Source organism: Ranitomeya imitator, chromosome 4 (genome assembly GCF_032444005.1).
Source record: "Ranitomeya imitator isolate aRanImi1 chromosome 4, aRanImi1.pri, whole genome shotgun sequence".
NCBI classification, from domain to species: domain Eukaryota; kingdom Metazoa; phylum Chordata; class Amphibia; order Anura; family Dendrobatidae; genus Ranitomeya; species Ranitomeya imitator.
In genome coordinates this window covers 519,873,395-519,896,418 of record NC_091285.1, presented here as the reverse complement: position 1 = coordinate 519,896,418, position 23,024 = coordinate 519,873,395, and the positions used below count along the sequence as shown (strand labels likewise).

General features: G+C 43.1%; 1 protein-coding gene across 1 annotated transcript in view; it reads left to right on the top strand.

Moving 5' to 3' along the window:
* Nucleotides 1-23,024, top strand: part of IL16 (interleukin 16) — a 194,894-nt gene that overhangs the window by 97,926 nt on the left and 73,944 nt on the right. The window contains exons 8-9 of the mRNA XM_069766113.1: nt 318-391; nt 10,951-11,140. Coding sequence (XP_069622214.1) covers nt 318-391; nt 10,951-11,140 — 264 coding nt within the window. The remainder of the gene's footprint in view (nt 1-317; nt 392-10,950; nt 11,141-23,024) is intronic.

Here is a 23,024-nt window from a genome sequence, read left to right as displayed (position 1 = left end):
CACCAGGATCAGCTGTTCGGAGAGGATGCTGGGTGTCAGACCCCAACCCGTCAAAACATTGATGATCGATGTCAAGGATAGTCATCAGTGATAAAGTAGTGGACCACTTCTATATTTTTTTCCTAAGTGGAAAGCAAATGGAAACATAAAATATGAATTACCTATATCAATGAGGGAACGGACACAACTTATACAGTGTAAATGGAACATAGGTCTCGGCTTTTAATGGAGCTTAATAGGTTTAGTTGTGTTACGACATACAACAATCCTGATGACATGTCCAAGAGTGATTTACTTTCCAAAGTGTTTTGTTGCAGGTGATGAAATCCTGGAACTTAACGGAGAGTCAATGTACGGTCTAACCCATAATGATGCGCTACAAAAATTTAAGGTATGAATTACTATCTCCAGTTGAACAACTTTGTGAACTTCAGAAAGATAGTGCACTGTCATATCAAAGGAGACTCAGAGAAAGAAAATCAATAAAGAAAATCCCCAAACAATATTTTGGCACTTTGCTAATTATCACAATAGAACTTGGGAACTGAGACACTTGTGCAAGACATCACATTACCTATGATAATCATCTACTCCAGTGTTCAAGTACCCGTAACAGACAAAATTTTAAGGAATTGCATAGATCAATTTATCTAATTGAGTGGCTCACATTGAGGATATCTAGCTTCTTCATCAATGATAATGAACTGGCTGACCTGGTGAGGTGGATTCTCCAAGTCCCTCTTCCGGGTGAGCACGCGGTCCACGGGCGTGCAGCAGGTAAGGCACATGGAATAAAGGACTGGAAGCAATGGGGATCGCAGGCAGACCAGACACCAGAAAGTAGATATGGATATGGAGCAGGTACTAGAAGCACTGGAAGCCAAAGGCAGACATAACACAGATTAAAGTAGGAGTCTCAATACTAAGACACAGATGTGTGTTTTGGTGAGCCTTAGGCTGGGTTCACATTGCGCTAGGTGTGTCCGTCTAACGGACTCGTTTTTAAGTAGTAAAAACGCAATGTAACGCACATACTAACGCGCCCATAGACTTGCATTGTCTGACGCATCGTGACGCATCCCTAAATTGGTATGCGTTTGTCACATAACGTTTTTTTTCTGACGGACCTTCAACGCGGCTTGCAGCGTTTTCGGGTCCGGCCAAGCTAACGCACTACTAACGGAAGCGTTCATTCTGCCATAGAAGGCTATGGCAAACGCAGTCAGACGCAAATCATGAAAAATTTCCAAATAGAACCACACGTTTTAATAGCGTTTGAGGGTGGTCACATGTGGTCATGTGACAGGAAATGTGACTTCGGCCATTAAAATATCCCACTCACACAAAGTCTCCTGCACGTGACAGAGTGTTTTGCCGTAGCTCTTATAAATTGTAAGTACATTTCTATATATTATATATCTCTGTATACATCATGGGAGTCTGTAATGTCCGTCGGATGTGTGTGTACTAAAAATGTATTGTTTTGTTGCACACAGATGTCGGATACAGATGTCAGCAGCAGCGTGTCTGCGATTTTTTCTTCTGAGTCGGTAGGCTTGCACTTTAAAAAACCATGTTGTGTGAAACTCCATTGTATTGAGCTAGGCATAACAATCCTGTTTATTGTTTTATTGTGAATAGGAGTCTTCTGAGCCCGAGGCTGTTAGACCTCCCCCAAAAAAACACGCAAAAACAACAAAGGTACATAGCACACATGTTGAATTTTTCAGGCATAAATTTATTGATCCAATGAATGTTAACATTATTTAATGTTAAAATATTTTTTTTTACATTTTACATACACAATAGGTTGTGGCACCTATCAATCTATATCTATCTATCTATGTATCTATCTATATATCTATCTATCAATATCTATGTATCTATCTATCTATATATCTATCAATATCTATGTATCTATCTATCTATCTATCTATCTATCTATCTATCTATCAATGTATATCTATCTATCTACATCTATCTATCTATCTATCTATATATCTATATATTGCTATATCTATGTATCTATCTATCTCTGTATATATGAATATGGCCATCCAGTGAAATTGACACTATCAACATAACGTTTTGTGTTTACATAGTCCAAGTCAGCGACAAAAAAAAAAAGGATTGTCGTTGACGAAGAGCCATTGACTATCCACAATGAGACACTTATTAACCTCGTGGAAGCCAACCCCTTCATATGGGACCAGAGCGACAGCTCCCACCATGACATCGTGAAGAACCGGAAGTTGTGGGATCAAATAATCTGTCACTTTGATCCCCGATACATGGAGAAGTCGACAACCTCAAAGAAAAAAATTGGTAAATATTGGTGACGTAACATCGGAAAATGTTTAAAAAAAAAAAAATTTTCTATCCTATCAACCTATCCACTTGTTGTCTGCTATCTATCTCTCAATTATCAACTATCTGTACACTATATATCTATCTATCTATACACTATTTCTACACTATTTCTTATCTAACAACTATCTATCTACTATTTATATATCAACTATCGTAGCAAACTATGAACAATTTTTCCTATATCTTAACACAATCTACTATTTTTATATATATATATTTTTTTTTTAAATTTAAAGCCGATGCTGTCCATACCCGTTGGAAGTCCATCCGCGATCGCTTTGTCTGTGACTACCGGAACAGTCAGAATCCACCAAGCGGATCAAGTGGCAAACGGGTGACACCGTATGTGCATTATGACCAACTGCTCTTTCTTCAGAAAACAGTGTCTCAGCGCTCGTAAGTACAAGAAGGTCTGTGTGCGAGACTAAATTGTTTAAAGGAAAATAAGTAATTTTTGTTTTTGGGTTACAGCACGATATGCAGTACCGCTGCTCCTAGACCAGCAGAGGAACTTGAGCCTTCTTCAGTGGAACCAACGCAACCTGAAGATGTGTCTGGCATCAGCGAGCCACGATCTGCGGATAGAAGCACTGTTGCTGCAGGTGTGAGTGCCCGGTTGCAATCACAGCGTGGACGCAAGCGAGCATCTCAAAAAGATGAAGCAGATGCAATTATCGTGGATGGACTCCAACGGGTAGAGGACATGTGTCGCAGTGAGCTCAAAGACCTGAGACGAGAAATTACCGAGCTGCAAGCACGCGAGTCTGTCTACTCTGCTAATGAGTGGAAGCTACTTTTATTATCCTATGTGCCTGTAGTATAAAATATCCCGGCACATAGAAACCTTATGTTTCGACAAAGACTTAACGAGCTTGTAGAGGAATTTGTGGGCACCGAGGAACCCGCTCCATCGGGAAGAAGAAGACTGGACATGCCGCCCTACAACCCTCAATATAGAGGCCGGGGTGAAACGAGCATGGAACCTCAAAGACAATGTAGCAGTCCATCATATAGTTGGGCAGACAATACTCCCGTGCAGTACCAAAGTCTTTAGTACAGTTCACTGTCCACAGCCAGGTGCAATTACCGCGTTGGAATTTTTTTTTGGGGGGGGGGGGGTTTTGTTGTTAATTTCTATTTTCCTTTTTTTTTTCATCCCTATGGGATATCATATGTTACACCTGTGTACCAACAATTTGTTGGGAAAATACAAAAACATTTAGTAAACTGTTTCAAATTTCAGATTCTTGTATGACTTTAACTTTAACTTTTTACACGACATAAGGTAACTTTTTACACGACATCAGGTTAAACAACATAACTTTTTACACTACGTAACTTTTTACATGACATCAGGTTAAACAACATAACTTTTTACACTACGTAACTTTTTACACGACATCAGGTTAAACAACATAACTTTTTACACTACGTAACTTTTTACACGACATCAGGTTAAACAACATAACTTTTTACACTACGTAACTTTTTACACGACATCAGGAAGACTTTAAATTATTTTCACACGTGTCTGTCTTGCCATGGAACCTGGCCTTCGTGTGTGAAGTAGTGTGCAAATTGATCACGAATCCTCATTATTTGTGATGCAGAACGAACTGTAGTCGATTCAATGCTACTGAGGTTCGACTCACAATCATTGGGGTCTACCAACTGGGGTTCATGTCTCGCCACAAAATTGTGCAGACAGATGCATGCCTTCACAACACGGTCCACATTGTCTGGTTGCAGTTGCATGCAGGTTAGTAAAATCCGCCATTTTAATGTCAAAATCCCAAAGGCACACTCCACATAACGTCTAGCCCGGCTCAAGCGATAATTAAAAATGCGCCTGCTGGAGTCTAGACTACGGCTTGAGTAGGGCTTGAGGAGATTTTGTCCTAGTTGGAAGGCCTCATCACCAACTAAAACATAGGGCAAACTTGGGCCTTCGGTCCCCGGAAGAGGTCGTGATGACGGTATGTTTAAACTTTGGTTGTACAAACATTGGCCCATGTTGGAGTCTCTGAATACTCTGGAATCGTTAGTCCGGCCATAAGCTCCAATATCCACAGCAACAAAACGGTACCTGGCATCCGCAATCGCCATCAATACTATAGAAAAGTATTTCTTATAGTTATAGTAGAGGGAACCACTATGTGCAGGTTTCTGAATCCGAATGTGCTTTCCGTCCACGGCACCAATACAATTGGGGAAATTAGCCACATCCTCGAACTGTTGGGAAATTGCTAGCCACATTTCTGATGTTGGTGTTGGTAGCACAAGTGGTTGCAAGTTGTTCCAAATGGCATCACAAGTTTCCCGAACCAGTTGACAAATTGTTGACTTCCCAAGTCGAAACTGGTAATGCAGTGACGCAAAAGTTTCTCCGGTAGCCAGATATCTGTTGACATTCAAAAACAAAAAAAAAAAATTAGGATTTTAATGATCATCTAAAGGCTAGTTTACAATATAATATACAATTGCAAAATGAACATTAGGCCACACGATACCGAGATCTAGTCTTTGTCAATAGAATGATAAAAAAAATGTATAATTACCTCACAGTCACTACTAAACGTTGCTCCGCACTGATGCTTTCACGAAAAGTGCTGCGATGATGATGTACTGTATCTCATCCTTCACATGTGAGAGCAGAACATCAAAGGTCTCAATGGACATCCGTAGATAGCGTTGGAATTTGAAGGGATGATCCCGAAGCTGCACATACAGGGTGTGAAAGGCACCATATGTACTCCGCAAGAAATTCACTTCGTGGATCCAATATCTCCTTTGCGAACTACGCTTTCTCTGCCGAAGTCGCAACCGCATCAAGCGAAATCTGACGAGCTCAGACACAAACATCTTGCTAGCAGAAGTTCACTCAATGCTTTCAAAATGGAGAATGAGTCTGTGCCCACACCCGACAATGACAAAAGGGAAAAAAAAAAAAAAAAGAACAACTTTATTGACAGTGACAAACGCAGACAAACGGATACTTCGTAAACGGACATCAAAATGAAAAAACGCGATCACATGCGTTAACGCTAGCGTTACCGTGACGACGAATTTCACATATTTTTGCTCCGTTTCTGTACATGCGTTTAACGCATCCGTTTAACGCCATGTACTTGACGCAATGTGAACCTAGCCTTATTTAGCAAAAAAAAAAACCTTGTATCTTAACAGATCATAGATAAAACTTAATATTTATTGTTCACTTTAAAACATTGAACAGACAATCAACATGAAACCAACCGTGCAGCATCTGTCTATCCAAGCCTCCTGATGAGCCAGATTGGTGAAACGCGTTGAGGCGTTTGTCTACAATACATCAGAGATGATAAGTACACCGTTGTTATAACTGGTATATATATGTGTTACAGAATGGGATCACAGTCTTGTATCAGTACTGTGCCCATGCAGCCTGTCAGAGATTAATGTTTATGACCATAGGATTGGGGCCTATGATGTCACATCCTTGTAAGACATTAGCTTATCTGCAGAGATTGCTTTTAGGGTGAGTCGTCGATGAGTGGGGGCACAATATCCGCTGAACAGTAGGGTGCCAACCCCCACAGTCAGGCAGGCTGAAAAAATCAGCAGGGAACAGTTATAGTGAGGTACTTGGTGTTTAATATGCACTTTTTTGCACTTGTTATTTTGTTATTCACCCTTTTTCACACTGTTCTATGGTTGCCGCTAATCAATTAGTTATAGATAGGCAATCATTGTCCTTTTCATTTTTTCCTGTCATGTCAGAATGGTGGTTCAATTGTATCACATTATCCATAGCTGATAGACAGGAGATATAGGGACAGCCGCCGTTGAGCGGGGGCGCCTATCTCGTATATATTTCTCGGTGCCAACCTCCGCTGCAAGGCAGGGAAAATTAGCATTAACAGTGTGAGGGGTAGTTCTAGTTTAGCACGGTTGGTTGAATGTTGATTGTCTGTTCAATATTTTAAAGTGAACAATAAATATTAAGTTTTATCTATGATCTGTTAAGATAAAAGGTTTTTTGGGGGTTTTTGCTTGGTTTTTTGAACCTTGGTTGTATATCCTATTTATTTTTTTTAGCCTTATTTAGGTCTAGGCAGGCGATTAAATGGCAGCACGCCAAGTCACTTGCTAAGCCCGACTGCAGCACAACAGAGTTTGGCTGCCGTCACACTAGCAGTATTTGGTCAGTATCTTACATCAGTATTTGTAAGCCAAAACCAGGAGAGGACCAATTAGAGGAAAAGTATAATAGAAACATATGCACCCAGGGCCGGACTGGGACTAAAATTCAGCCCTGGCATTTGAAGTTACACAGGCCCACTTGTCACATGGTGACTGTATAATATCTTTGTACAACTGTAGGTTACAAGAAGTGAGGGGAGTGTAACACGACTATATAACATATAATTACAGCTGTATCCAGCATTACAGCTCAGCCCCCATAGAATGTAATGCAGCCAGCCCCCATAGAATGTAATGCAGCACAGGCCCCATAGAATTTAATGCAGCACAGGCCCCATAGAATGTAATGCAGCACAGGCCCCATAGAATGTAATGCAGCACAGGCCCTATAGAATGTAATGCAGCACAGGCCCCATAGAATGTAATGCAGCACAGGCCCCATAGAATGTAATGCAGCACAGGCCCCATAGAATGTAATGCAGCACAGGCCCCATAGAATGTAATGCAGCACAGGCCCCACAGAATGTAATGCAGCACAGGCCCCATAGACTGTAATGCAGCACAGGCCCCATAGAATGTAATGCAGCACAGGCCCCATAGACTGTAATGCAGCACAGGCCCCATAGACTGTAATGCAGCACAGGCCCCATAGAATGTAATGCAGCACAGGCCCCATAGAATGTAATGCAGCCAGCCCCCATAGAATGTAATGCAGCCAGCCCCTTAGAATGTAATGTAGCCAGTCCCCATAGAATGTAATGCAGCACAGCCCCCATAGAATGTAATGCAGCCAGCCCCCATAGAATGTAATGCAGCACAGCCAACATACAATATAATGCAGCGCTGCCCAGCCCCATAGAATGTAATGCAGCCATGCCATGTAATAATAATAAAAAATAAAAAAACACTGACTCTACTTACCGTTCCTCTTGCCCCGCGCTGCTCCTGGCTCCAGTCTCAGCAGCTGCAGTCTGCCCACCCGGTCACACAGCAGACGTCATATCATCGCGCACCCGCAGTGTAAGCAGCAGACAGAGCGGGGAATGATGGGAGAGGGAGCGACAGCAGACGCTCTCTCCCCATCATTGCATTCAACTGTACCGGCGTCTATGACGCCGGTATAGTTGAATGCGGGGCCGGGAATGTGCCGACAGCGGCACACTCGAGCAGCCCACTACTGCCATCGGCCCTTCTGGCATTTGCCAGAACTGCCCGATGGCCAGTCCGGCCCTGTATGCACCACTTCTGCATTTATCACCCACTCCTGGTTTTGGCTTAGTGTGACAGCAGCCTTTAGCAGACTGGGGTGGGGGGAGCAGAGCCAGACCCAGGACTTGTGTGTAACAGGTAAACTCTTAAGAAAGTCGACCCATTGAGAGTGTTTGAATATGATGTTGAGAAACAGAAGAGTCTTGCAACTTTTACATTTCCATGCTCTGATTTATACAGTATGTACTTTCAAATATGGTATCTCACTGACAAATCAGAAATATTACAAAAGTGAACAGCTGTCAAAATTTAGATGCACAAGAGAAATGTTAACTAGTTTTCACCTTAGGAAGCAGCCAAATGGCCATATAACTCGTGCGATGATCGCATTGCACTGCACAGACTGGCCCGACACCTCTCCTGACCTGAGAATGCAGCGTTCAAGCCTAGGTCAGGAGAGCAGACTGTCAGTACAAGGATTGCAACGCGATTCTTGCACGAGTTATACCGTCTGTCTGCTCCCTTACAGGAATAGTCCTGGTGAAACATTTTTACTGGAGTGTGCATGGCCTGAGGGGATTGTGCATTATATTCCTGAGTCACAGAATGTGCAAAACACCATTACATAAAGTAGAGTAGAGTTTGAAAAAAGTTTATAACGTTCAGTCTTAATTAATTTTCCATAGTTGATAAATTATAACTATGTATGATATTTGACATTAGCGAAAAAGGGAGCATAGATACCAAAAATATGTAAAAGATGTATAAATATTTTATTATATTCCAAATGTCAAAAAGATAATAACATACAAACAAATAAATACATACCTGACAGAACACATAAAAAAATTCCAACATGTAAAAAGGAGGAAAACCAACTAGTACACTAATATTAGGGCACACATCCACAGTTAGACCTGGGTAAGTATCGGAAGTCACCAAATTCTCAATAACCCTATAGTAAGGGATTGTTCCTCAGAGACCATAGCCCCATAGTATCGTGTCAACCGGTACATTCCATATTTATACTTGTCAATGAGGCAAAATGAACTCACCCATGGTAAATATGGACTCCTGTGTGGCCTTCCCACAGCCCCTGACGCGCGTTTCGCGTGATCACTTTCTCAAAGGGGAAGTGTATCTAGCACTGGGCCTCTCTGACCTTTCCCGGCGCCTGCGTACTGCAGTACTTTGCTCTGCCCTCAACAGGGCAGACAAAGTACACCTGCGCCGGAGCCGCAGAGTGAAGACAAGAAGAGGACGTCATCGTAAGAAGATGGGAGGCCCAGGACCGGACCGCGATGCCCATCGGACCGGACGGCAGCGGGAACGCCCCTGGGCATAATCTAACCTCTTTTTCTCATCTTTCAGGATACCTCGGGGGCTTATCTACAGCATTACAGAATGCTGTAGATAAACCCCTGATGCTGGTGGGCTTAGCTCACCTTCGATTTTGGGGGTGACCAGTTCCCTTTAAGGAAGGTGGGAATAGCGTCTGAGAGAGACCTTTAGTTAATAATTTAATTGCCAGCCTTTAAACCATTTACCCTCTCCTACATCCTCTCTCCTAAATATGGAACCCCAAACTGAATCCAAATTTTGCAAAAGATTTACAAAGGGATAATATTACACTAGAAACATTTTCTAGCACACTTTTTGTAGCTGCTGCTTGACTTGAGTATGCTGCTTAGGTTTGCCGAGGTTCACAGTTGGGTGCTGGTCTTTATCACAATTGAAAACCAGAGTTTTATACGCTAGTGTGAACCTAGACGAACTTGTAACAAGAACAATCGATTGATACGACCTTGGTGCAGTAATTTACATTTACACGATGAGCTGTAGAAAGACTGAATTATATGTTCCCTGTGAAATGTCTCTACTGAGGAACACGTGATGGTGTCTCCGCAGTGTTGGATGTTTTGGTCTCCCCGAGGCCAATCATCTGTGCCTTTATAGCCTTTTTACTAGGCACTGCTCCTAATAGCCAGATTCCTACTCCACACTGATGAGGGGCAAACACCCCGAAACAGCTGTCTGTGGATGGATACCATGCTTGGCATAGGTGGCTTTCCTTCATAGGATGCTGCCCTTCCCGTGGTTCTTCCTTCCCGGGGAAAGGCCTGGCTATTCACTGCTTGCGTCGAGAAACACGTGATGGTGTCTCCGCAGCTTCTTTACCTGCATCTGCATATTTCCCATAAGGGATGGGGGCAGTGTTCTGGAATCACTGCGTTGAGAAACACGTGATGGTGTCTCCGCGGTGTTGGATGTTTTGGTCTCCCCGAGGCCAATCATCTGTGCCTTTATATCTACTGAGGAATGGACACGGCACTCTAGTCATTGGCGTTGGTCCATCCTCAAGCAATGGAAAAGCAGGGAAGACATGGTGCAGACTTTCCACAAAGCTCCCTAGGCCTCTGCGTTGGCGATTCTGGAAAACAGAAGAACGGACCACTGATCTGACAGAGGGATGAGGACCAAGTATGGTTACTAAAAATACTTTCCAGTATTGTTCGTTTTCAGTTTGGGCGTGGAGGGAAGTTTTAAAATATTGCCAATGTGTTCTTTTGAAGTTCATCTCTAAGAATATTCAAATATTTTGTAGAGCGCTGATATCAAACTGCCCTGATGTCAAATTTACCACCTTTTTATCTTTATTAATCTCTATAACAGTGTTAGTTTTGCCTTGAATGTTCCTTTAAAAAGTAAATTTTCTTTTTTTCATATCTAGCAGGTGCTTGAATTGCCTACAAATTAGTGGGATCATGTCCTGAAACCACCATCAATCATGCTGTAAATCCCTGAGAAGTACGCAACACACTAGATAGGAGTGTACATCTCCTGTCTGATCACACACTGGGCCGGAGTATAGATTCAATAGAAAACTGTAGAAAGCTGTGAGCTCTTGTCTTCGAAGCTGTGCACATATCAGGGGTCTATTGCACAATTGCTGAGGGTCTAAGGACCTGGAGCTTTAGGCAATTTGTACGAAAACTGAAAAAGAAAGTTTAGTTACTTTTAACTATTTATTATATATGGCACCTGAATGCACAGAAAAATAAAGAACAAACGATCTACGTAAGCAATCCTAAAATCCCATTTTTCTGTTTATTGGCTCATTTGCTTCTTGCTGTGATTAATGCAATGGTATACACGTATATGATACACGTTATTTGTTCTCTTCAGCAGGTGAAGAAAGGAGTGATCACTCTCACGGTTCGCACAGGACTCAGTGCACCTGATATCCTCAAAGCCTGCAATTCTCAAATGGTTCGCTCCAAAAGCTCCAGCACTTGTGTAGTGAGAGAGCATAGTCCGCTACAGTCAGAAAGTTCCAATCCAAATAACAGAGTCATTATGGAGGTGTCATTACAAAAAGGTACTAAACAGTATTCTTTATGCAGATTATTGATAGTTTTTATAAAATGCTTTGTCGCTAGTATTCCTCCAACCATTGGCTTGAGAGCCACATTGCCCCTTGAGCCTCTGGTATGTGGGCTACCAGCTTCAGATACTACGCGCCATGCTGTGTGGTGGCCAATACTGTAAGGGTGCTGTGTCTGTGGGGCAGTGTGGCCCAGAAATGTGGGGGCTTTTCTTGAGCACATGAGTGTTGTGGGGTGCCTGAATCGCTCGTTCTGCTAGTGCAGTAAGGAGACATCCAAGATCATTGCAAAGCACTACACTTCAATGGCTAGGTGCTCACAAAGAGGTCTGCTTTAATTTAGCTGTGGGATTATACATTCTGGTCACAACGTTAACGAAGAACCTTGGGTTTAGTTTTGTCGCTCAGCTCAAATAGTAATTTTTGCATGTGTGGTTCTTGTCTTTTTTGTTTCTGCAGAATCGACCTGTCTATTATAAATTGGCTACATATTACATACAAATATTTTTTATATACAGTACTTTGCGAAATTTTTAACCCCTGCGTGACATTTGACTTATCTATATGTAATAATAAGATAGGGGTTACTGACCAAAATGTATAGGTACGTCAAGGTGATCATTTTGTGGCACAGAAGCTGTGCCAGTGTGATCGCTGCCGAGAGCTCAGCTTACATGATAGCCGAGTCTCGGCTGTCACAGCCAGGAGCGGTTTCCGCACTGCCCTCAGATGTTTAACCCTTTAAATGCCACAATCAACATTACTCACAACATTTAGGAGAATAGGAGACGGAGAGGGCCCTTCTCCCATCCGATCCACGTCCCTGCGAGTCCAATTATCGTCAAGGCAACCCAAGATCTGCCAGATGCATTGTCTAAAATACTGATATGTATAATGCATTGCAGTGCTGGTGTATTACAATGCATTATACCAGCAATCAGACTGATAAAAGTTAGTCTCATAGAGGGACTAAGTAAAAATACATTGTAAAATATTTTAAAATAATTACAAAATAATAAATAAAATAAAATGAAAAACTATTTTCCCACAAATACTGTATATGTATCTTTATGTGAAACAAAAATAAACATAAAGAGTCTAAACATATTTGCTCAATCTATAAAACGGACACATTACCTAACCCCTTCTGTGAACACGATAAAAATAGTTGAATGTAAATAAAAAATAATATTGCTGAAAACAAACAGCCAGACAGTTCAGTCAGCAGAGAAATAAAAAATCTGTACCTCTCACAATGCAAAAGCAATTATTTTTTTCTATAAAATATCTTTTATATTAATAATATTACTGTGTAAAAAAAAACGATATACCGGTATATGCGGTATCGCTGTACTGACCCATAGAATAAAGCTGTCTTGTTACTTTTACCACATGGTGAATTGCATAAAAAATATAAATTCCTGAATTGTTGATTTTTTGTTCATTCTGCCTTTGAAAAATTTGATTAGACAGTGATCAAAAAATGTATGTACCCGAAAATGGTACTAATAAAAATATCAACTTGTCTTGCAAAAAAACAAACAAGCCGTCACATGATTCTGCCAGCAGAAATATGTAAAAATTATAGCTCTTAAAATATGGCGGTGCAAAAAGTTGTTGCAAAAAAAGTGTCTTTTAGTGTGTGACAGCCGCCAAATATACAAAACAATATAAAAATGGTATCACTATAATCGCACTGGCCCGAAGAATAAAATAGAATAAAGAAGAACGACGCAAAAAATAAATAACACCAATTCTTCACCAGTTGTTGATTTGTCTTTCAAAGATCGCATTAAGGCTTGGCTCATTTATCCTGCACTCTGCGCTGAGCTCTTACACTGGGGTTTCCATGCACATCTCTAAAATACATGATTCAGATGGATCCCCCGGCGGAAGATTCCCTATAATGAGGCAGATTGAGGCTCTGTGAATGCCATCTGGCGTATGATCTGGCAGTGTCTGTGTTTTTAAGCGTATTTCAAGCAAAAGTGGAGTCCAAAAGCAATGAAATTCTAGACATTCAGAAATATAATTAAATAAACTATCTCTGAAAACTGAAGACACAAAAGAGAATAGTAAAACCAAAAACACTCAGTTTGAAAAAATGTTGCAGTAATCCGCAAGTGCAAGTAAAAGATGTAAAAAACTAATGTATGCAATCCCTATCTGATGTATTTAAAAACCTGATCATCTGTATATAACCTGTGTGAACCTGTGCAAGTAGCCCATGTGTTCCTGTTTCCATAATTGTTCTCTTGTGTCTACAAGACTGGGGAGTTCCACCACTCCTCTTGGGCTATCTGCACAAAAGCTGTTCTACCCTGTATGCACACATGGATTTTTCCTCTCTGAACCCTGTTCACACAGGTTATATACAGATGATCAGGTTTTTAAATACATCAGATAGGGATTGCATACATTAGTTAGGACTGCTCTGATAAGGGTATACCGTGAAGATTGGTAGAGCAGCTTAGTATACATTTTTTGCAAAAAACGTATCAACCAAATACCCTGTTTTTTACATCTTTTACTTGCACTTGCGGATTACTGCAACATTTTTTCAAACTGAGTGTTCTTGGTTTTACTATTCTCTTTTGTGTCTTCAGGTTTCTTGGTGGTGTGTGAACATGATCATACAGACTTGTTCCTATCTCTGAAAACTGTAGCACTTTTGTCCAGAGATACAAAGTGATTCCAGCAGAAAATTCATAAAAACCATAAATTTATTGGAATACATTAAAATATATATAAAAAAAAATGTAAGAGAAAACAGGGTGGGAATAAATCTCCAAAGGGGCAGGTGCACATAAAGGCTAGGTCAACAAATGGGTCACTTAATTATTAAACAATGTATAATCAATTGCTACAAATTAGTATTTCAGTTTATATACTGTAATTTATTGTAGAGCTGTGTTAGAAAAGTTCACAATACAAGCAAAGTGCTTAGTACTCCAAGTAGTTACAAACTTTACAGTACTGAGATTCACGCAAATTTATTCAGAGAAAAATCAAATTTTAGGGAAAACTTCAGTAAATTTGGCAAATTCGAATTTCAAAAGATCCGCTCATCTCTAGCAGATACTTATCTATACAAATTTATTCTAAAGCAGGACAACAACCCAAGACCTACAATGTCATTAAGAACCATCTTTAGTTTAACTCCTTTCCAACATCGGGTGCAATAGTACGCCGATGTTGGACTCCCACCCTTTGGCTGGGGTCACAATTGCGAGTACAATGTCAGAAACTCGCACAAGTCTCTCGCATAACATGTATTTCTATGCAGCCGCACACTCCGGTCCCGAGTGCTGGCGGCAGTGCCGGGTTTTGATGTGAGAGACTCATGCGAGTTTCTTGCATCACACTCACAAGTGTGACCCTGGCCTTTGATGTGGGCTCCGGTGCTGATCCCACATCTTTTCCAGCAAATGTCAGCTGTTTTGAACAGCTCATAGCAAGTGAGCAATTCTGCTACATACAGACTATCTCATCATTGCCTGTATGTAGCAGAGCCAATCGGATTATGGCAGCTTCTAATCTCCCATGGAGACTATTGAAGCATACCAAAAGTAAAAAAAAAAAAATATCAAAAAAAAAAAATATATATATAAAAGTTCAAATCATCCCCCTTTCGCCCCATTCAAAATAAAACCATTAAAAAAATCAAACCTACACATATTTGGTATCGCTGTGTTTAGATCGCCTGATTTATCAATATATATTAAAAGAATTAACCTTTTGAAGGGTTTCTGAGGGATGTTATTCTGGATTATCTCAATGAGAATAACTGTTTAACTCCATATCAGCATGGGTTTATGAGAAATCGCTCCTGTCAAACCAATCTAATCAGTTCTTATGAAGAGGTAAGCTATAGGCTGGACCACGGTGAGTCATTGGACGTGGTATATCTCGATTTTTCCAAAGCGTTTGATACCGTGCCGCACAAGAGGTTGGTACACAAAATGAGAATGCTTGGTCTGGGGGAAAATGTGTGTAAATGGGTTAGTAACTGGCTTAGTGATAGAAAGCAGAGGGTGGTTATAAATGGTATAGTCTCTAACTGGGTCGCTGTGACCAGTGGGGTACCGCAGGGGTCAGTATTGGGACCTGTTCTCTTCAACATATTCATTAATGATCTGGTAGAAGGTTTACACAGTAAAATATCGATATTTGCAGATGATACAAAACTATGTAAAGCAGTTAATACAAGAGAAGATAGTATTCTGCTACAGATGGATCTGGATAAGTTGGAAACTTGGGCTGAAAGGTGGCAGATGAGGTTTAACAATGATAAATGTAAGGTTATACACATGGGAAGAAGGAATCAATGTCACCATTACACACTGAACGGGAAACCACTGGGTAAATCTGACAGGGAGAAGGACTTGGGGATCCTAGTTAATGATAAACTTACCTGGAGCAGCCAGTGCCAGGCAGCAGCTGCCAAGGCAAACAGGATCATGGGGTGCATTAAAAGAGGTCTGGATACACATGATGAGAGCATTATACTGCCTCTGTACAAATCCCTAGTTAGACCGCACATGGAGTACTGTGTCCAGTTTTGGGCACCGGTGCTCAGGAAGGATATAATGGAACTAGAGAGAGTACAAAGGAGGGCAACAAAATTAATAAAGGGAATGGGAGAACTACAATACCCAGATAGATTAGCGAAATTAGGATTATTTAGTCTAGAAAAAAGACGACTGAGGGGCGATCTAATAACCATGTATAAGTATATAAGGGGACAATACAAATATCTCGCTGAGGATCTGTTTATACCAAGGAAGGTGACGGGCACAAGGGGGCATTCTTTGCGTCTGGAGGAGAGAAGGTTTTTCCACCAACATAGAAGAGGATTCTTTACTGTTAGGGCAGTGAGAATCTGGAATTGCTTGCCTGAGGAGGTGGTGATGGCGAACTCAGTCGAGGGGTTCAAGAGAGGCCTGGATGTCTTCCTGGAGCAGAACAATATTGTATCATACAATTAGGTTCTGTAGAAGGACGTAGATCTGGGGATTTATTATGATGGAATATAGGCTGAACTGGATGGACAAATGTCTTTTTTCGGCCTTACTAACTATGTTACTATGTTACTATGTAACCTGATCGCTAAACGACGTAATGAGAAAAAAGTTAAAATGCCAGAATTAAGTTTTTTGGTCGCTGCAATATTGTATTAAAATGCAATAATGGGCGATCAAAAGATCGTATCTGCACCAAAATGTAATCATTAAAAACATCAGCTCAGCACAGAAAAAATAAGCCATCACCCAACCCAAGATCACGCTACGGGTATCGGAAAATCGAAAGACACAAAAGAGAATAGTAAAACCAAAAACACTCAGTTTGAAAAAATGTTGCAGTAATCCGCAAGTGCTAGTAAAAGATGTAAAAAACAGGGTATTTGGTTGATACGTTTTTTGCAAAAAATGTATACTAAGCTGCTCTACCAATCTTCACGGTATACCCTTATCAGAGCAGTCCTAACTAATGTATGCAATCCCTATCTGATGTATTTAAAAACCTGATCATCTGTATATAACCTGTGTGAACAGGGTTCAGAGAGGAAAAATCCATGTGTGCATACAGGGTAGAACAGCTTTTGTGCAGATAGCCCAAGAGGAGTGGTGGAACTCCCCAGTCTTGTAGACACAAGAGAACAATTATGGAAACAGGAACACATGGGCTACTTGCACAGTGAACAAGTCTGTATGATCATGTTCACACACCACCAAGAAACCTGAAGACACAAAAGAGAATAGTAAAACCAAAAACACTCAGTTTGAAAAAATGTTGCAGTAATCCGCAAGTGCTAGTAAAAGATGTAAAAAACAGGGTATTTGGTTGATACGTTTTATGCAAAAAATGTATACTAAGCTGCTCTACCAATCTTCACGGTATACCCTTATCAGAGCAGTCCTAACTAATGTATGCAATCGGAAAATCGCGCCATTTTTTTTTACAAGCTTTGGAATTTTTTTTTCACCACTTCGATAAAAAAGACCCTAGTCATGTTTGGTGTCTATGAACTCGTAATTACGGTAACAGGTGAATCATAATGGCAGTTCAGTTTTAGCATTTAGTAAACGTTGTAAAAAACAAAAGACAACTGTGGGATTGCACTTTTTTTGCAATTTCACCGCACTTGGAATTTTGTTCGTTTTCCACACAGACAGCTTGGGGCCCCTGTGCAGGAAATGTGTCCGGGCCCCCCTCCTTTTAAGGCGACAAAGATATATATATATATATATATATATATTATATAATTGTCTAAGGGTCACTTCCGTCTTTCTGTCCTTCTGTCTGTCTGTCTTTCTTTCTGTCACGGATATTCATTGGTTGCAGCCTCTGTCTGTCATGGAATCCAAGTCGCTGATTGGTCGTGGCAAAACGCCCACGACCATTGCCATGACCAATCAGCGACGGGCGCAGTCCGGCGGCAACATGGCCGCTCCTTCCTCCCCGCAGTCAGTGCCCGCTCCGTACTCCCCGCCAGTCAGCGCTCACACAGGGTTAATGGCAGCGCTAATGGACCGCGTTATGTCACGGTGTAACGCACTCCATTAACGCTGCAATTAACCCTGTGTGACCAACTTTTTTACTATTGATCCTGCCTATGCAGCATCAATAGTAAAAAGATCTAATTTTAAAAATAATACAAAAAAAATGAAAAATCATCATATACTCACCTTTCGGCGCCTTTCCCGCTCCTCGCGACGCTCCGGTAACCGCTCCATGCAAGCGGCAGGTTCCGATGGCATGCGACAAGGACCTGCCATGACGTCACGGTCATGTGACCGCGACGTCATCACAGGTCCTGCACCCATACCAACCCTTGGACCGGAAGCTGCCACGTACAGGACTTCAACGGAGGGTGAGTATATGTTTATTTTTTATTTTAAGTCTGTATACTACATGGCTCTGTGCTGTATACTCCGTCGCTGTGCAATATACTACATAGCTGGGCAATATACTACATGGCTGGGCAATATACTACGTGGACATGCATATTCTAGAATAACCGATGCGTTAGAATCGGGCCACCATCTAGTATATATATATATCTATAATATAACGCTGGGAGCGTCACTCTGTCCGAAGCCTCTACAGACTGCGCAAGCGCAAGCGCCGGCGCAGTCTGGGCCTCACAGAGCGACGCTCCCGGGAGATCGCGGTGTGCGTTCACACTGAACGCACACCGCGATCTCCACCGCAGAAGCAGGGACCGCCAGGAGGGTGAGTATCAGCCTATATTCACCTGTCCCCGTTCCATCGCTGAGCGGCGCCATCTTCCCGGTCTTCGGCCTGTGACCTTCAGTTCAGAGGGCGCGATGACGCGCTTAATGCGCGCCGGCGCCGCCCTCTGACTGAACAGTCACAGCCAGGAGACCGGGAAGATGGCGGCGCTCAGCGATGGAACGCCGGACAGGTGAGTATAGTAAGTGCTGGGGGGGCCTGAGCTGGCGGCGATACCGGCACCTGACCCCCACAGCGTGCCGGTGTCCCCGCCTGCTCAGGCCCCCCAGCACTCGGCGCCGAGCGGGTCAGAGGCAGTATGGGGACGCAGGATGGAGCAGCACATATGGATGGGGACGCAGGATGGAGCAGCACATAAGGATGGGGACGCAGGATGGAGCAGCACATAAGGATGGGGACGCAGGATGGAGCAGCACATAAGGATGGGGACGCAGGATAGAGCAGCACATAAGGATGGGGACGCAGGATGGAGCAGCACATAAGGATGGGGACGCAGGATGGAGCAGCATATAAGGATGGGGACGCAGGATGGAGCAGCACATAAGGATGGGGACGCAGGATGGAGTAGCACATAAGGATGGGGACGCAGGATGGAGCAGCACATAAGGATGGGGAAGCAGGATAGAGAAGCACATAAGGATGGGGACGCAGGATGGAGCAGCACATAAGGATGGGGACGCAGGATGGAGCAGCACATAAGGATGGGGACGCAGGATGGAGCAGCACATAACAGGATGGGGACGCAGGATGGAGCAGCACATAAGGATGGGGACGCAGGATGGGAGCAGCACATAAGGATGGGGACGCAGGATGGAGCAGCACATAACAGGATGGGGACACAGGATGGAGCAGCACATAAGGATGGGGACGCAGGATGGGAGCAGCACATAAGGATAGGGACGCAGGATGGAGCAGCACATAAGGATGGGGACGCAGGATGGAGCAGCACATAAGGATGGGGACGCAGGATGCAGCATGAACATAAGGATGGGGACGCAGGATGCAGCAGCACATAAGGATGGGGACGCAGGATGCAGCATGAACATAAGAATGGGGACGCAGGATGGGAGCAGCACATAAGGATGGGGACGCAGGATGCAGCAGCACATAAGGGTGGGGACGCAGGATGCAGCATGAACATAAGGATGGGGACGCAGGATGGGAGCAGCACATAAGGATGGGGACGCAGGATGCAGCAGCACATAAGGATGGGGACGCAGGATGGAGCAGCACATAAGGATGGGGACGCAGGATGGAGCAGCGCATGACAGGATGGGGACGCAGGATGGAGCAGCACATGACAGGATGGGGACGCAGGATGGAGCAGCACATGACAGGATGGGGACGCAGGATGGGAGCAGCGCATCACAGGATGGGAGCAGCGCATCACAGGATGGGGACGCAGGATGGGAGCAGCGCATCACAGGATGGGGACGCAGGATGGGAGCATCGCATGACAGGAAGGGGAACGCAGGATGGAGCAGCACATGACAGGATGGGGACGCAAGATGGAGCAGCGCATGACAGGATGGGGACGCAGGATGGAGCAGCACATGACAGGATGGGGACGCAGGATGGAGCAGCACATACCAGGATGGAGACAATATACCAATATAAATGCTCGCCACCCGGGCGTAGAACGGGTTCAATAGCTAGTATATAATATACAGACATACTAAGGGACTGTGCTATACATAAGTGAGTACACATATACTAAAGGACTGAGTTAGACATAATAATCGATAAAAACGTCTTCCTCCACCTCCCCGTTCCTAAATACATTATAAATCCCCTTTCCTCCCATCCCAATCCCCCACACCCCTCATTGTCCTCCTCCCCCGCATCCCATGATTGCCCCTTCACCACCTCCATTATTGCTTTATCCCCACCACCCCATTATTGCCCATTCACCACCTCCATCATTTCCTCCTCCCACACCACCCCTATCATTGCCCTCTCCGTCAACCCAATCATTGCCTTCCGCCCCATCACCCCCATCATTGCCCTCTCCTCCACCTACACACACACACACACAGACAGCACCATCCACCGCTCTGCATACACACACACTCGCCTCACCTCACCTCTGCGCACGGTATCCTGAAGCCCTACCATTGCCGGCAGCTTCCTGTCTCGCACAGCCGCGGCGCTGAATGATGATGTCATTCAGCCGCTGCTGTGTCAGACAGGAAGCGCAGGCAGTAAGCAGGATGGATCAATTCCCTGTAGCTCCGCTCAACTGCCTTTTTCTCCTGCAGGCCACGGAGCTGCAGGGATTGCTCCCTGCCCACCGCACATAAGGGCAATCTGGCCAGGGGCCCCCCGGAGCCTTGGGTCCAGATAAACTGGACAGATTGGCCTCAATATTAGCCACCCTGCAGGCAGGGCCAGTTTTAGGCAAGGTTTAAAATGGGGCCCCAAATGCTAACATGTTGCACATCACACAGAAGCATTTTGGTTGTATTTACATGCGCTGCGTTCAGGCCACTAAATGAGTGATCGACAATATTGAAATTGTTCAACGCTTATTTCCCGGCCTCTTTCCACCTCTGAGAAAGAATGATGGGGACAGAATGATCACTAATAGAAAGGGTATGTGTACACGTTCAGGATTGCATCAGGATTTTATGCAGGTAAAAAGACTAAATCTGCACCTGAGGTCACTGGCAGGTCACCTGCGCTGTCCTTGCATTTTTTCTGCAATGTAAGAACATGCTGCATTCTTAAAAGATGCGCCGCATGTCCGTTTTTGCGGGTATGCTACATACATCTTTTAATGCATAGTGGAGACGGGATTTCATGAAATCCCCTCCACTATGCTGTAACATCTGGACGCTGCGTTTTTGATGCTGCGGCTCAACGCAGCGTCAAAAACGCAGTGTTTCCTGAACGTGGAAACATACCCTAATAGTGATGAGCGAGTGTACTCATTGCTCCGGTTTTCCCAATCACGCTGGGGCGAACTCCGAGTATTTGTTAGTATTCTGAGATTAAGTTTTCATCGCGGCAGCTGAATGATTTACAGCTATTAACTGACTACCTATCAGATCGGCCACAGTTTGTACAGATGGGAGCAGTTGTGTCAAGCAGATTACTGAGCAGTGTTGGTGCCCCCCAGGGAACGGTGCTTGCGCCCTTTCTATTCACACTGTATACTTCAGACTTTCAGTATAAATCTGAACTTTGCCACCTTCAAAAATTTTCGGATGACTCTGTGGTTGTGGGATGCATTAGGGGAGATCAGGGGGATGAGGAATACAGAAGGGTGGTGGCGAATTTCGTGGATTGGTGCAATGGTAACTATCTACAACTAGATGTTAAGAAAACGAAGGAGTTGGTGGCCAACTATAGCAGGATAAAGATGGAATGCTTACCGATCACTATTGCTGGTCAGGAGGTAGAGCAGGTGGAGAGTTACAAATATTTGGGGGTCCATTTGGATAGCAAACTGGACTGGAGATGCCACTCAGAGTTTGTCTACAAGAAGGGGATGAGCAGACTGTATTTCCTAAGGAAACTGAGGTCTTTTAATGTGTGCAGCAAAATGTTAGAAATGTTCTACCAGTCTGTGGTGGCAAGTGCCATCTTTTTTGCAATCACGTGCTGGGGTAGTAGTGTGCGGGCCTCTGATGCTAATAAGCTGAATAAGATTATTAAGAAGGCAAGTTCTGCTGTGGGCTGTAATCTGGACTCTTTTGGGGAGGTAGTGGAGAAAAGAACTCTGAAAAAGTGTATGGCAATTATGAACAATAATGCACATCCACTATATGAGCTATTCATGAGACAGAAGAAATGTACAACAATAACATTAGGGTTAAACCACCAAGGTGAATGTCTACTTATTTCTCTACATTTCAGTTCACTCGTTGTGTATGTCCTATTCTAATGTATAATGTTCTTCTGTCAACTCCACTGTCATGTCAACTATGTAATTCCTTTATGATTTTTATGATTTAAGTTGTGCTGCTGTGATACCATAATTTCCCACGGGATTAATAAAGTGTATCGTATCGTATCGTATCGTATTAGCCAGGCTGAGTACATGTGGGGATTCTTTAGCAACCAGGCAACCCCCACATGTACTTAGCCTGGCTAAGGCCGGCTTCACACTCAGCGTATGAAAATACGGTCCGTATATTACGGCCGTAATACGCTGAAATGTCCCGAAAATAGTGGTCCGTAGCTCCTCCGTAGGCAGGGTGTGTCAGCATTTTTTGCGCATGGCATCCTCCGTATGTAATCCGTATGGCATCCGTACTGCGTGGTTTTCTCGCAGGCTTGCAAAACCAACATACCGCTATAGAAATGATCCATGTGTCCCAAAAAGAAAAAAAAAAATATATATATATGTTGTCTATATATATATATATATATATATACAGTGGGGCAAAAAAGTATTTAGTCAGTCAGCAATAGTGCAAGTTCCACCACTTAAAAAGATGAGAGGCGTCTGTAATTTACATCATAGGTAGACCTCAACTATGGGAGACAAACTGAGAAAAAAAAATCCAGAAAATCACATTGTCTGTTTTTTTATCATTTTTTTTGCATATTATGGTGGAAAATAAGTATTTGGTCAGAAACAAACAATCAAGATTTCTGGCCCTCACAGACCTGTAAC